The sequence below is a fragment of the Lissotriton vulgaris genome, chromosome 6, assembly GCF_964263255.1.
Source record: "Lissotriton vulgaris chromosome 6, aLisVul1.2, whole genome shotgun sequence".
Lineage (NCBI taxonomy): Eukaryota > Metazoa > Chordata > Amphibia > Caudata > Salamandridae > Lissotriton > Lissotriton vulgaris.
In genome coordinates, this window is record NC_141694.1 from 1,288,511,448 (window position 1) to 1,288,528,474 (window position 17,027).

General features: G+C 45.0%; 1 protein-coding gene across 1 annotated transcript in view; it reads left to right on the forward strand.

Moving 5' to 3' along the window:
* GRM1 (glutamate metabotropic receptor 1) overlaps positions 1-17,027 on the forward strand; it is a 1,947,075-nt gene that overhangs the window by 1,699,299 nt on the left and 230,749 nt on the right. The window contains exon 5 of the mRNA XM_086927421.1: positions 13,965-14,133. Coding sequence (XP_086783547.1) covers positions 13,965-14,133 — 169 coding nt within the window. The remainder of the gene's footprint in view (positions 1-13,964; positions 14,134-17,027) is intronic.

The following is a 17,027-nucleotide window of genomic DNA, read 5'->3' on the forward strand; positions in this document are numbered from 1 at the left end:
ACATAGCACCACAATCATGTACTTTGCAATAGAAGGAATAATGCAATGCGTATCACTACCAGCATGCCCTGTGCAAGGAAGAAACAAAGCAATGCGTCACGCTACAATCATGTACTGTGCAAGGAAGAAAAAATGCACTACGACACTTTATAATCAGATACTGTGCGATGAATAAATAAAGCAACGCGCCACATTACAATAATGTACCCTGCAAGGGAAAAATAACGCAGTGCGTAGTGCACCCAGGATGTAGTTTGTCAGGTACATATAAGATCCGGCGTCATATGACAGTTCGATCGTTTGTTAGCAGCAATAATGCAAAGTGTAATACAACAGTTTAGGTGCTCCATTAACAGTGCCCCCAATATGGATCAATGATGACACAAAAGTATTGCTTCTCACTCCGGCCCCAGTACTGCCCGTCTTGGGCCCGCAGGGGCCTAGATCCGAGCCAAAGCAACAGGTTCGCACAGCTTACAGAAGCGAGAGGACAAGAGAGTGTACCTCTGGGCCTTCACCCCACACCAGGTGGTGATCCATGTTACCTGGGGGGACCGTGACCCACTCTCCTCTCCTCCTTCAGCGACTTGGGCCTTGATCCAGAACTCCGTCAATGGGTACGGCAAGCTTGGGCCGGCTGCCGGTCCGGGCGCTGCTGTTTCAATCCGAGGGCTCAATGACCTGGCCCTCCTTCCGACGGACTCAGTGAACAACGAGACCCGCCCTCAGCATTGCGGAGACTTACTTCAAATTTGGTGCACACACTACTCAGGCACTCCTCACCTGCGCCTCTGGTTGCACCTCAACACACACTCTGCGCGCCCAAGACTTACCTCTTTTCTGGTGCTCACAATGACCTGGTGCGCTTCACCAACGCCTCTGCTTACACCTCGACTCACACCCTGCGCGTCCCAGTCTCAACTCTTCTGCCGGTGCACATGATGTCCAGGAGCCCTTTACCAATGCCCTGGCTGCACCACAACATGCACTCTACGTGTCCAAGTCTCACCTCTTCTCCTGGTGCAGACGATGACCAGGCGCTCTTCACCACCGCCTTGGCTGTACCACAACACGCACCCTGTGTGTCCGAGTCTCACCTCTTCTCCCGGTGCACACAGTGACCAGGCACTCTTCACCAATGCCCTGGCTACACTACGACACACACCCTGCACTTCCAAGACTCAGCTTACTCCTACCTGACCATGATCACAAGGCACAACTTCTGAGGGTCCACAGCTGCAAAAGCACGCACACACCGCATTGCGTGGGACTTCTCCGGAAACTTTTATGTTCCTGTGTTTCCAAAAAGGGAGCCAGCTCACCTCTGGCCCTTGGGGTACAAAGACACAGCACAAAGCACAGTCTTCTTCAAGAAGGGGGACCCAGCGCCTCCAAGCACAGTCCGAACAACCTCTCCCTTGGTTAGAACAGCAAACTGCCAACCATCCCCAGATCACTAAGCATGAGTTGGTCTTTCTTCAGTTGCTCCTTCTTCAGCAGAGGTTCCTCTTGACCACAGAATGGGTCCAAGCCTTTTCAGTCTCAATCCATTTCGGTTTCATTCCAACGTTCAGGGGTTACAGCTCTCATAGTTATACCCCTTAATGTCTTTGAAGTTCATTTGTGCTCAGGGGTCCCTGACCCCTCCCTAAATCAGTTCTGAGTGTCTCCCTCCCAGTGTCCCCTTTCTCCCTTTGATACTGGGGGTCTGGATCCTTAATCACTCAGCAGGAGATGGGTCAATTGGTTTACAGCACCAGCCCAGGCCTTTCACCTCTCGGGCTTCTCTTCCCCCCCATCTCTCCAGATGCAGGGCAGCCAGGTGCCATCTCAGCCCCTCCCTGGGTCAATACCTCTCCCAGCTCCTCTCAGCTTTCAGACCCAGACAGTCAATCCGCATGTCAGCAGAGACACATAGACATGCTTAAAGCACAAAACTCAGCCACTTCCTAAAAGAGTGGGTTCTGAACACACAGTGACAAAACCACCTTCACAGAAAGATGTGTTATGACACTGTGAGTTCATACATACTAAACGTCACCTCTCCATGTTAAACTTATAGGAAACTAGGCTAACAAACACAACACCCAGCTTCCCCCATTCGGTCCAATGGGCAGGATGGCCTTTTAGCAATGAAAAACTAAATGGAGGGTTTTTCACTGTCAGGACATAACATACACCTTAGTATATGTCATGCCTTTTACCTACACTGCACCCTGCTGTCAAGGGATTACCCGGGACCTACCACAGGGGTGCCCAATGTGTAAGCAAAAGGTAAAGTCAGGCCTGACAAGTGGTTGCACTTGTCAGGACAACATGCTAAATTAGCAAACTGCGTGCAGGCCCTACACTGCAGGCCTGAGTTCCATTCTCTGCACGCCCTTGCATTACTAGCCATGGCACACACAGTGAACATCACTAGGGACTTTACTAGTAAGGCAAATATACCAATAATGGCCAACCAAGTAACATTACACTTTGCATAGGGAACACTTGTTTTTTGACACTGATCAGCAGTGGCAAAGTAGCCAAATCTTCTAAATTGGCAACTTTATGTCAGGAAAACGTTCTGGGGAAAGCAAAATGTTTAGGGAACTTTAGCCAAAAAGGCCAAGTCCTACAATCCCCTAGCACCCCAATGTCCTGTCTGCATATGGCATCTATTGACCCATCCCTCTTGATCTGGCTTCTAACTCGCTGACTCTGAAGGCCCCAAAAAATGCCAGGCTGAATGTTGCAGCGAACAGGCTGGCCTCATAGGTGGAATATTAATACTGGGCACCCAATCTATCATTCTCTGTAGAATGAGGAATTCAATGGGCTCTTATCTGGCACTCCTGTCTCTCTAGCCCAACCTCTTGGTGCCACCCTTATGGGGAATGCCCTGGTAGTGTCCTGTCAACTTTTCAGTTAGGCATGGTGGTTAACTGCTGCTAAGTGTCTTGTGATCCAGGAGTGGCTCTTGCCCTGATCCCTGGCCCATAGAACAAAACGTTGCACCTTATGCTCCATTGTTGCTTTATCCCCGCCCCATGCCCCTAACACCTTGCTGAAAGCTCGCCGAGTTCCATTAAACGTTGGTCCACTGCAATAGGCGCCAGAGGTGTGAAGGGAAAGAGATCCTCAGCTCTCGCTCACAGCCAAGCTTCCTGGAAACTAAGCCACTGGAAATGAGAGAGCATCAGCTGCCACGTTCTTTACCCATTGAATGTGTCAAGCCTGCAACTCCACATTGCTACGTAGGCAAGCCCTCAGTAGTTCCCTCAGTAGACAGAGTACCAGTGGCCATTTGGTGGACTGGTAATTTATGGCCTGTACCACCGCCATGTTAACTGACCAAAACAAAACCCTTTTTGCTGCCAAGGCCTCTGGCCATAGGTGAAGAGCTGCCACTATGGGGAATAATTCCAAGACAGTGACATTAGCTGTGATCTTTCTTTTGCATCAAGAGTTGGGCCATTTCTGTGCACATCCCTCACTCCCCAGTATTGTGTCAAAACCTTCCCTGCCTTATGCACAAGAACTTTACTTTGAGTTTAGTAAAGTTTAGTTATAAATTCAGAAATGGGTCAATGTAAATCAATCCTAATATAATCATATAGAAATACAGAAATGTCAAAACGAGTCCAAATCTCCTGAAGATATGTACTCTATATAGTACAAAGCAAATGACTAACTCTAAGTAATGGTGCAAACGATCAGGAAAAAGAAGTGTCTATTGAATGTCTTCGGACAGTTCTCCTTAAGAAACACAAGCAACCTATCTTTCCCTACACTATTCGAAAGTGGCATCCTTTCTAAAGAAATCTGGTAGAGGTAAGTAAAAGAAGAAGAGTAAGGTGTCAGCAGTTAGAGTCTTCACTTTTCAAGGTCCTATTCCAAACCCTTAGGATCGGTTTGAAGCTCAAATGGGATCACCTCCCAATCGTCTCAATTCTGAAGCTGTGATAGGACAGAAGATTGAGGAGGGTCAAGCGAGGGAAGGTAAGGAAAGGAACAGCAGTGAAGGAGATCTACACTGCAAGTAATCATGAACAGTAAAATTAACTCCACTAGAAACTCTCCTCTAGAAACATATCTAAATAACTGTAATAAAAAAGATAAAAAGATCGGTATTTGACATTGGCTTGGAAAAGATGAGCACATTCCTTCATGTCCTGATACTTCTCGTGGATAGTCATATTTTCAGGTTTCTACAAATAAGGATCATAATTACTGTTCCATTCATACTTCATTTATTTCAATTTTTCAATATCAAGGTATACACTTTCTTACCCACCAATTAAACAAATAAGCCTTGTTTCACATGACGGGGGCTTAGGGGGGGGGGGGGGTGGTAGACCCAATTCACACCATACCACGAAAACCCCTGTGAAATTGGAAAAGGAAATATAATTATTTGTAAACCTGTTTTCTGTTGATTCGTATCCTTGCGCATATTAATATCATAGCGCAGATCTCACTTGTAATAACAGAATTCTGTTTCCATATGTATTTCTCATTCACGTGGTGCTAAAACTTTCCAAGGTGTCCTTTAGTTCAATTGCCCACAGATATATAAAGCCCACTGTCGTGTCCCCTGACCTCAAGAAACACAGGAGACTCACATCTATCACACTAGCCTGACTCCTTGGAAAGCGGTCGCTCCACCCTTCCTCCCGACCTCATAGCGCTGCTGTGGTATCGTAGCGCTGCTTCTCCCCATTGCCATATTTTTAACTAAATTGTTTGTGCATCTGTTCTGTAACGTAGCGCTCCGCTCTGATTACTTTGTGTATAATTTTACATTGAGTATATTACTTTATAGTAGCTGTAGCGCTGCTTCTCCCCACTGCCATACTCTTTATGTAATTGACTCAGCACCCGGTCTGTAGCGCTCCGCACTGATTACATTGCATATTTCATTCATATTGTGCCTGTGTGCGTAGCGCTGCTCCTCCGCTCTGCCACATTGCATATTTCATTTATATTGTGCCTGTGTGCGTAGCGCTGCTCCTCCCCTCTGCCATAGCTTTAATTACATAGAATTGGAACCCGATCTGTGGCGTAGTGCTCCGCATCGCTTTGTCTGGTGATTTCACTTATTGTGATTTTATTTATCTTGTGTTACACCGCTAGTTCGCTTTACCCGCACTGCCCCCTGAGGTCAATTGCTGCCTGATTGCGCCCATAGCGTACTGTTGTCCTTTTTGTTGTTGTTTGTCCACCATTTTGTTGTGCCTGCAGCCCGTCCCTCCCCCTACCCTCACGCCTCCCAGCTCCCCCTCCCACGCTCCGCCCCCCTCCACTTCTCAACTTATGACAGATGCATCTACGCGCAGCGTCCACGCGCTGCGGCCGCGCCGAAGGTGCGCCAAAGGTAAGCCCCTCTACACCCGTCCGCGCCTGGACCGCGCCCAGCGCCAGACCCCCTGGCCCCCGCACCGCCCACCCCCCGCATTACATACGTCGCCTCCACCCTCCTAGCCTTAAACCCCGGTCGACTTCCCAACTGCGCCCAAGCCGCCCCTGGACACACCCATGGACCCTTCACCTGCAACTCCTGCAAATTTGACGGCACCAAGACCAACTCCACATCCACTAACACCAAGCCGAGACCTGACACCAACCACCTAAAATGCATCCTGCTCAACACCCGCTCGGTCCACAGACATGCCATCGACCTTTGGAATCTACTAGACACCATCTCCCCGGACGTCGCCTTCCTAACAGAAACATGGATGAACGCCTCCTCAGCCCCAGACATCACCATTGCCATCCCGGAAGGCTACAAGATCATCCGGAAAGACCGCACCAAGCAAACAGGAGGAGGCATCGCTATCGTCCATAAGAACTCCATCCGCATCTCAACCAGCTCAGACGTCCGCCCCGCTAGCGCCGAACACCTTCACTTCCAGATCCACACTGACCCCAAGACCACTCTCAGAGGCACCCTCCTCTACAGGCCACCAGGACCCCGAGCACAATTCAGCGAAGACATCACTGACTTTATCACCCTACACGCCCTCCCCTCCGAGGAATGCATTCTATTGGGAGACCTCAACTTTCACTTGGAAAAAAACAACGACAGCAACACCACCACCCTTCTGGACAATCTCGCCAACCTCGGATTCAAACAACTTGTTAATACCCCCACTCACGACGCAGGTCACACACTTGACCCTATCTTCACCTCCAGCAAACATATCTCCTTCAGTCACACCACTGCTCTCCATTGGACGGACCACAGCTGCGTTCACTTTTTCTACAAAAAGACCACAACCCACAACCATCTTCAACCTACTATGCGAAGAAACTGGAACAAAATCACCATCGACCAGATCTCCTCATCGCTTCTTCAAAACCCCCCTGCCCACTCTTCGAACCCTAACCAAGCAGCCATTAACCTCACTCAATGGCTAACCAACAGCGCCGACAACCTAGCACCCCTGAGAAAAGGTCAAATCAAACTAGGCAACAAAAACGCCCCCTGGTTCAACGATGATCTTAAGAAGTCCAAGAAACTCTGTCGCTCCCTTGAGAAGGCAAGGAAAAAAGACCCAAACACCAGTACCAGGGACGCCTTCAAAAACTCCACTCGCATACACCACCAACTGATCCGGACTGCCAAGAAAACCGCCTTCAAAGATCGACTCGACAAAACGCCCACAACAGCAAGGAATTATTCAACATCGTCAAAGAGTTTACCAACCCCGCTGCCAATTCTAACGACATCACTCCCTCTCAAGCCCTCTGCGACTCCCTAGCTTCGTTCTTCCACGACAAAATCGCAGACATCCACAACAGCTTCGACAACCAACGCGGAGACCAACCCACCCAACCTTCCGCCGTACCTTCACCTCCCTTGAACATCCTTAATGACTGGAACCCAATCTCCACTGAGGACACCATCCACCTGATGAACTCCATCCACTCAGGATCCCCCACAGACCCATGCCCTCACCACATCTTCAACAAAGCTGATTCCATCATTGCACCACACCTCCGAGACGTCATCAACTGCTCCCTTAACTCCGCCACCTTCCCAGAAAGCTGGAAACACGCCGAACTAAGCGCCCTTCTGAAAAAACCCACAGCGGACCCCACCGAACTCAAAAACTACCGCCCCATCTCGCTCCTTCCATTCCCGGCCAAAGTAACCGAGAAAGCTGTCAACAACCAGCTCGCCGCCTTCCTCGAAACCAACAAATCCCTCGACTCCTCACAATCTGGCTTCCGAGCCAAACACAGGACTGAGACCGCACTCATCGCAGCAACAGACGACATTCGAACTCTACTGGACAATGGAGACACAGTCGCCCTCATCCTCCTCGATCTCTCCGCAGCCTTTGACACCGTTTGCCATAGCACCTTAATACAACGCCTCAGAAACATCGGAATCCAAGGACAAGCACTGGAATGGATCACCTCGTTCCTTGCGGGAAGAACTCAGAGAGTCCGCCTTCCACCATTCAAGTCAGAGGCCACTGAAGTCATCTGCGGCGTGCCACAAGGATCCTCACTCAGTCCCACCCTCTTCAACGTATACATGAGCCCCCTCGCGGCCATCGCACGCCAACACAACCTCAACATCATCTCCTACGCTGATGACACTCAACTGATCCTCTCACTCACCAAAGACCCTAACACCGCCAAAACAAACCTACATGAAGGAATGAAAGAAGTAGCCGATTGGATGAAGCACAGCCGTCTGAAACTGAACTCCGACAAAACAGAAGTTCTTATCTTAGGAACCTCCCCCTCTGCCTGGGACGACTCCTGGTGGCCAGAGTCCCTTGGAAAAGCTCCCATCCCGACAGACCACGCACGGAACCTGGGCGTCATCCTGGACTCCTCACTCTCGATGACCAGACAAGTCAACGCCGTCTCATCATCGTGCTTCAACATTCTTCGCATGCTCAAAAAAACTTTTCGCTGGATCCCCACCGAAACTAGAAAAACGGTCACCCATGCACTGGTTACAAGCCGCCTAGACTACGGAAACACCCTATACGCCGGCACCACCGCAAAACTCCAGAAAAAACTCCAACGCATCCAGAACGCATCAGCCAGACTCATACTTGACATCCTCCGTAACGACCACCTTCGCCTCACTCAAAACCACCTAGCATTCAGAAAGCAACTTAAAACATGGATATTCGACAAGTAACTCCCCACCCTTCTCCAAGCGCCTTGAGACCCTCTGGGTATGTAGCGCGCTATACAAATTTTCTGAATTGAATTGAATTGAAAAAGAGAGTCACATCTAGCACAAATTTCCATATCCATTTAAGTATACATAGTCACATTTGAATGATCTTAAGAACAATGAGCAAGATTCTTTGTTGCATCCAGGTAACTGCTACTATACACAAGGCTTTCCCCAATCAGGCCTCCAAAGTTACTGAATGCAGTGTAGAAGCGGTATACATGCTTCAGATCCCACTGTATATAGACTGCTCTGTAAGCAGTATCGTACTCCTTAATTATACAGATATTGAAATAACAATTGATGGTGACCGCGTCACCCTTACCACACTGCAATGAATTGGTGAGAAGTCAATGCACACAGACTCCACAAGCTGCCGAAGGAAGAATAAGCAGCAAGTGTATATCATCGGAACCGTTCTTTATATTTCCGGTTCAAGATGTCATCTGAGTGCGCGTGGGACAACAAGCGCTTAGCCTCTAGGAAAATGTAGTGCTGATGGCACTGAACATTTGGACGCTGCGTGTGATTCGAACGCATCTAAATATCTCTCTGTTTTCCCCCCCACTCTTGTCACCGGTAAGTGTTTCTCCAATACTTGCAGCAGAGCGGTCCTTCACAAACATCTCTCGCCTAGTTTCTCCCCTTAGCTAGCCGAGCAGGATGTAACATCAGTAGAAGTACTCCCACAATGGGTCTAAAGAAGGCATACATCTGTTCTCCATAAGAAACCTAAGATGGACTCTTCTCTCCCTCACTAAGTAAAGCACATAATATTAGCTGCAGTTGAGTTGACGCTCCCACATAACTTCTTTAGAAATCTTCCATAGCTCTGGCATGACTGGATACTTTCATCACCTTTCCGACATCGATAAGTTGGAATCTTCTCTCGTCCTTGGCCATTCCTCTCCTTTCCCATAAGAGCTCCTCCCCTCGTTCATTAACACTATTCCCTCGGCCTCCTTGCTCTCTATTAAGACAAAACACCTTTATTCTAACCCAAGAGGCTTCTCCACACCTTCAGTGGAAACAATATGAGATGAAGCATTCCACAGCGAAGGCTAAACACAAACAAAACATGAGATTACAACTCGAACTTGCACTGAAACAAAGGACAAGAGATTAGAATGAAATGACACGTATAGTTAGGCAAAAGTTTACCTTAGGCCTCAATTTAGCAGTCAACTTTGCGTACTGCACTAGATTACAAATGCGTGCCCATTTGTAAACAAAAATATATACCGCTTCTCATACACTTGAATACAATGCAATATATTATGGAAGTATCTCTGTAAATGTACCTACACATGATTAGTTCTAGTGATACGTATGAATGTCAACTATTAGTTTGCACACATCCTAGTTAACAATCTCACAATCAGACATTTTATATTAATTTCCCCTGTCACATCAATATGTAAGGTATTACATAATCTTTGGTAGTCACATTCTATGCACGGGCATTTCTATGCGGGACAGCTTAAACATGCAATATCCCACTCCCACTAGTACCATTAATTACACTGAATATATATGAGTGCTGACTACACATGATTATAACGCACGCCTACGTTATCTCAAATGGGATCAGGTTTATACTTCCTCGCAATCATAAAGGCTGGGGACTTCAATTGTGTAATTGATGGGGTACTGGACAGACATCCACCAAAAACACACACCAACCCTGCAATGGTGGGAGCACTGTAGGAATGTATGTGCTGGCTAGATTTTATAAATGTGTGTGTTGAGAGTTTCACCCATTGTTGCAGGAGTATTCCTGTTATTCTGCAACCTGCAACACGCACAGTAGGTTGGACAGGGTGCAGGTTGCAAGAGACATGGCTCTTAGGATCAAATCTGCTAAATATTTGGGCAGATTCCTCTCTGATCACTTGCCTCTGATGCTTGAACATGCTGAGACCATGTCCCGGCTGCGCATACTAACATGGCAATGAAACCCAGAGGTCCTTCAGGATGTGGTTTTCAGATTAGAGATGATGCAAGTGCTCAGTGCATGTATGCAAAATAATTGGACCACGACTGGGACCAGCATTCAAGGTGGATGTGAGGAGAGAATATGGGGAAATTGTATGGTGTGAGCTAGCGTCTCAGTTGTACTTTATCTCAGTTGGAGAAGCAGCTGGTTGGATTGCATGGACTGGAGCCATTGGTGAGAGAGGAGTTTGTGGATATGCCACATAAGGTGATGGAACAGTTGGATACCTTAGATAAACTTGCTCTCAAACACATAAAAAGAAGATACACAGAGAGTGAGATAAATCAGGGAGACTCCTAGTGGAGCTCCCATGAAGGGAACACCCCGCGCCATTAGAAATAATTCAGGAGCATCCTGATAGGAGTTTTGCACCCACTCAGGCTGGCATAAATGACAAGCTGCAGTAATTCTTAAATGTAAATGTACATGTATTTATATAGCGCAAATCGCCCACATCACAGGCATCTATGCGCTTGCTTAGGGAACCCGTCCTGGTATTCCCCTGTGAGATACCCCGGCAGGGTATCCACAAGGTGAAAGCCAGGCATCCAGCCACGAGGGGCCGTTGTGGAGATTAAGCAAGCTATTGCCCAGAGTCGCAGAGTGTGAACCCGTGAGTCAAGTAGGCACCGGAGCGAGAATTATCAAGTCAGTGGAATTATTGAGCCCAACCCCCGTCGGGGCGGGGAATTGAACCCTGGTCCAGGGCCGATCTCAGCTTCCGGGTCTGCCGCCTCTAACCCCTGAGCCACACACACATATGATACCACCAATCCCCTCAAACTGGAAGGGAGACAGTTTAGATATAAACACCCCCCAACTAACAGCTGAACAGCGAGCAGAACTAGACACAAACACTACCCAAAAAGAAATCACAGAGGTTGTAAAAAATCTGCCCCGGAGGAACCCTTCAGGCTCAGATGGCTTACTTGAAGAGCATTACCTTGCTAATGCTGCATTGCTCTCTGGTAAATTGCTATAGGTGTATCCCAAAGGCAAGGAGTAAGGCCGGCTCCCAAATACTGTGAGGGAAGCTATTTTAGTGATGGTTCCAAACCCAATAGGGACTTGTCTCAGGCCATGGTCTACAGGCTGTTGATAAATGTTAACACTAAAATATTTGCAAAACCCCTGGAAAATAGACTAATGAGGGTAATGACTGCTCCGGTACATGACAACCAGGGCAGATTTATCCTGGGCCATAGCACATCACATAATGTAAGACATCTGAGCCATGTTCTACATGAAACAATGGACTCTGGAGTACATGGAGCATTAGTCATTAGATAATGAAAAAGTATTTGATGAGCTAAACTGAGAGTACGTTTGCAGACCTACGGTGCATGGGAATAGGTCTGATTTTCAGGGAGTGGATCAGAGTGTTATACACTGACCAGGGCCAGGGTGAGATCACCTGACATTGCCTCTGACCAATGGAACATAGAGACGATGGCTAGATAGGGTTGTCCCCTCTCTCCACCACTCATTGCTTTGGCAGCTGAGCCCTCCGCAATCAGAATGCACGAGGCACTTAATGAATGGGGTAGTGAGACCAGTAAGGTTGTACACACAGTGTCTGTATATGCTGATGATACTTAAATAGACCTGGATATCCCATTGGAGGGCAGTGAATGGAAGTACAGGAAATGTCTATTAATGCCTATTTTAAATTAAAACATATTGCATCACACTTATTTAAAACCAGTCAACTGGGCAAGATATACCCATGGGTGCTCTGTGCCTGCCCTGCACCTGTTTAGAGAGAGGCTGCGCTCCTTCTCGTGTCCTAGTCACTTGCGGTGCAACACACTTGTCGGACGAGGTAATAACTGAGTTTAAAAAAGTTAAAGTAGTCGGACTGGATGGCTCAGCGAGACAGTGTCTTTTGTGGATTGTTCCTAGACCTGAAAATATTAAAATCAAATACAAATTCTTGGGTCTAGTACTGGCTACTTGATGGACAGCCATCAAATTGTAAATCCAGAGATAGGACATTGGGAGAGGGGTTCTGGTGGAATGCACTCTAGCAGGGGAAATAGCAATGCATGAAATCAGGACTGACGAGAAAGCTTGACATGAATATGTCGGCTGGGATGATAAGAGGACTTAATGGGACAAGAAATGCAGATGGGTAGCTTGGAAAACCTGAATAGGGTTGTGCCAAGGATTGTTATACAAGATAAATGTGAAACATTTTAGGATTATTCATGGAGGATGATGTGATACCTGCTACCTGTAGTATCCTTTTCATGACATTGAAGAATGTGCTTACTGTATCCGCAATCTGCTGGGGTGGCCTGAATACCAACACAATGCAGAGTTTTTGTCTTTAAGTAGTGTCTGTAATATGACCCTGTTAATTGATTCTAATCTGTGTATAATGATTGTGAAATATGAAGTAAAAAATATTACTTAAAAAAACTATAGAAACTTATATTCACAATACTTTTGTCCTCAATATTCTTGACACAACATTTTCTCCACACAATATTTTTTCTTCAATATTTTGTGTAAACACCACCTCAGCCAATAGATATCTGACTTTAGGTAGACCTCGTCAGATAGAGCCTTCAACCTTACCCCACTTGAAGATTTCGACCTTTACAAAAAAGACTTAGTCAGAAGGTAAACGATTTGACTGGGATGACCCGCTAAGTGTATACGAACTTTGTTTTATCACAGTCAGCTTCAAATGGTGTGTACGTTCTGGTCATACACACACAATGACTTCTAATTGGAGCTTTACTTTTTCTTGGCCCTTTTCCCTGAAACTTTAAACATTCATGTCTCCGGTTCATTGATTGGATTTTAATCATTAAATTTGTGTCATTGTGCTGCTAAATACTTTGCACACGTTTCCTTAAGTTAAACTTGTCTGTTTCTGTGCCTTAACTGCCAGTAGTCGAACTCAGGTTTATCTACTAAACTTGGGTGTCGGACAAGGCAAGATTTTAGACTTATTACTCGGGAAGGAGTCATATCCCCCACAACTCACAACCCAATGTCTTAAATTATTTTTAGGAGGAAGAGACATTCTATCTCACACTGCTTGTTGTAACTATTGCTTCTGCTGTGATTACAGATATGAAGCACCAGAAATGTTAAATAAATGCATTCTCTACTTCTTACAATACGTTTTTTTTCTGGCTGGTCTCTTTATTTCTTCGACGTTACCATCAGCTTTCTTTCTACTTCTACTTCGACTGCCCCTTCTAAAACTTTGAAACCTCACACTCGCCAGATGTTACTCCAATGGGATTAATGTACAGTATTTGTTCCAGTATTAGATAGTTTTGGCACCAGTTATAGTGATTTTGAGGGTTAGTCATGTCAAAAGAAGCAATAGCCAATGGGATGTGTTACATGCAAGTGAGGATACAGAAAAATGCAATTTAGTTTCCGGTCAAAGATCTTTTATATTAAAAACCTCTGTTCCAATATGTATTTTGCTCCTTTTCACGGCTGGAAGTGTATTTTAAAAAAAGTTTTTTCAAAAGATCTGTTTTTTTCATTACTGTGAGCCTTGTGGAGAACCCTGTGACTGCTATCTACTGTTTCTGCGCCTCTTAGCCCCTTAAATGTTATCCTCTCTTGATATTGTAAGACCTGCTGATGTTGTAGAGAAAGGGTTACTTTTATATAGTCCTTCATGAAAATGGACGACGCTTAAAAGTTTGTAGTTTATAATAATATATGAGGAAGGCCAAAGAAAGTCATTGGTATAATAATATCCATATAGTAGGACAAGGTGACTGACACATCGTTCACTTATCTTCGCAGATACGACATCATGAACCTCCAGTACATCGAGCCCAGTAACTATGACTATGTCCTCATTGGAACCTGGCATGAAGGACAATTGCACATAAATGACTTGAAGATACAAATGAACAAGAGTGGAATGGTCCGTTCTGTGTGTAGTGATCCTTGCTCAAAGGGGGAGATTAAGGTAGGTTGCTTGTCTCTCTTGTGATTATATGTGTCCCTACTACTGTGCGTGAGTGCATATTGGTGTGTACAAATACACATGCATTAATATATAGGGAACATAGGGTAGAAAATTAACAGGTATGCTTTGTTCTACAATGCCCATGATGGCACCTTAGGACCATGTTGCTCAATACTCAATATGGATGTTTCATATCAGATATTGTAAATGTATCTTTGCTCTGAATGAGCTGAAATCTATAATTCTGAAAACTCTTTGGCACGCCCTACAAATTACGTTTTTTGAAAATGTTTAGTTGGTTAATTAGAATCATGTAAACATGGCTGTTTGTATGTGGCTTGGACTAAGTGTATGAAACACCTGTACTATACACTCAGCAAATTGTCAGTGGTTGAAGGTACACTGTTCCTGAACTGTAAAAAGTGTGCAGTTAATGTTCTATTGCAACTTAAATAATCTTGAAACTAGAACGTTACTGCTAGGTTATTCTGTGTGGGATGGAATGCGGGGAATTGGAGTGTCGTTGGGACTCTGAGGTGAAAGTTCCAGGGTTGTCAGTTGCTGCCTGACTTGGAGAACCAGTGGTTGTACATGTCATAAACTAAAGGATAAATTCAATGGCCGTCATTTTTTCAGTGGCAACGAGGATGGGATATAAAGCACAATGGATTATTTTCAGTTTCCAGGTGCTCCTCCCAACAATGGGGAAGAATGGCGTGAAGCATTTGAATCTTACCTCCGGGCCATTGATAGTGAGTTCAAAAAAGAGAAAAGCTCTTTTAGTGTATAACTTAGGATGTGAAGGTAGAAATATCCTAAAAACACTTCCATTGGAGGTAGTAAATATCTGTGCTAGTGGTGGCGATAAAGGTGACGCAGCTGAAACACAGGATGAATATGCACCCATCAATAAGACATTGGATAAGAGGTTTAATCCAAGGAAAGAACATTGTCTTGGAATGGCATATATTTCTTCAGCAGGCTCAGCTTCCTGCTCAGTCAATAGATGATTTTGTAGCTGAATTGAGAACATTAGCAGTTGCCCTTAATTACTGCGAATTTAGGGATGAAATCATTTGTGACCAGTTAATAGAGAGAACAAACAATAGGAAAAGACTCTGCTTATTCTTTCCTCATTTCCTTGAAGGCGAATTGGCATGATTCACCCACCTCAATTCACCCTACAATAATTCACTGCAATGACTTTTTTAGGCACCTTACGTTTTGCGCGTTGTGACTCAATTCTTTTTCTGCTGTATCATTCCTTAAATTAATTTGTACAATTCCTTGTGAATGTAATATATTGTCTTCTGCTGATTCACTCAACCACAATTTTTATCTCTCTCAACCTCCCCTTGTGTCAGAAGTTGTATGGCTTGCCTCTAAACAGTTCACAACATCTATGTATGAATTACTCAGTCACACTGCGATATGGTATTTCTTCGGGGGACCTCTGTTTGAATCATGCCTTATCCTTACCTTTTAGATAACAGGTGCTTACACCAGTTCTGATGATGATCTCCAATAACTGAGATTGAAACACTGTTGACCATCTTACAACAAAATTCCTAATTCATGTAAATTGTGTTTAAGGAGTTTTCTGGTGTTGTCAATGCGATGTATGTTTTTATAAATTCCTCTTTCTCTTATAACAGCACGCTTCCTTTTTTACTTATCTGTGAGCACCATATCTATATATTTTTTAATACTTCTGAATATTGTAAAATAAATCAATTGACTTTCAATGTTCAAATGTGTCCCGCCCCATGATTGCCCTCCCATTTCTCTATACTAATTCTTTTGGCCATAGGACACAGGAATTAAGATTGATGTTCATTAGTTAATTTAATATCTCTTGGACCAATTGGCCTATTACGTACCGTTGTTTCTGTTAAACAAATACTACCTCAGGTTCCAGTATTGGGGCACCCTTGTTTTGTATATACATAGTAATCAAGGCCTAAGCATTGTGTTAATGCCAGAAAGGAAGAATGGTAGCGGGAATATTGTGACTTTTGCATCAAGAGCCATTAGAGGTGCAGAAGCCACACTCTACCATTGAGAAAAAAGCCCCTGCTTTGTGGTGTGGTGGTCAAAATTTCAAGAATTTCACGGGGAAATAGATTTATTCTCAGGACTGATCATAACCATTTGGTGGAATTATTCAGCACCATGGGAGGAAGGATAGCTTCTCCTCGGATTGCAAAATGGCAGTATAGACTTCAATAATTTCAGGATACTCTAGAGTATGTTGCAGGAAAAAAGAATTTTGCTTCAGATTGTTTATGCAGGTTACCCTTGGGTAAGGAACATTCTGTTGAATTTTCCTCTGATGACCTTGAAATGGTGTGTGCTATAGGTTCTGTGGATGTTGTTATGGATGGTGCATTGTCTGAAAAAGAATGGAAACAAGTGCTAGTGGAGGATTGTGTCATACAAATAGTCATAACAAATTTTTCCCAGGGATGGCCCAATTCGAAGTTGTTGTAGGAGGATCTTAATCAATATAAGAGAGTTGTCTTTCATTATCGGTTGTTGGTGTGGTGCCGAGCAAGGATGGTTTGTTAGCAGTTGCTGCAGGACTTCACAGTAAAGTTTTAAAGTTGGCTCATGAAAGGACATGCTGGTACATGTGCCATGAAGCACAGGCTTTCTGATGACTTCTGGTGGCCCGGTTTGGACAAGGAGGTGGAAAACTATGTAGTAGATTGTTGTAAATATGCTCTCACTGATAAGAAACAAGTTACAACTCCTGGTCCTTTCATTCCTGTATCCATAAGTAAATTGCCTGGGCATAAAGTGGCTCTTGATATTTCCGGACAATTTGGAGTTCACCACTAATTTGCACTTGTATTTTTCCAAGTGGCCTGAAATTAAGTTTGGGCAGAGTATTA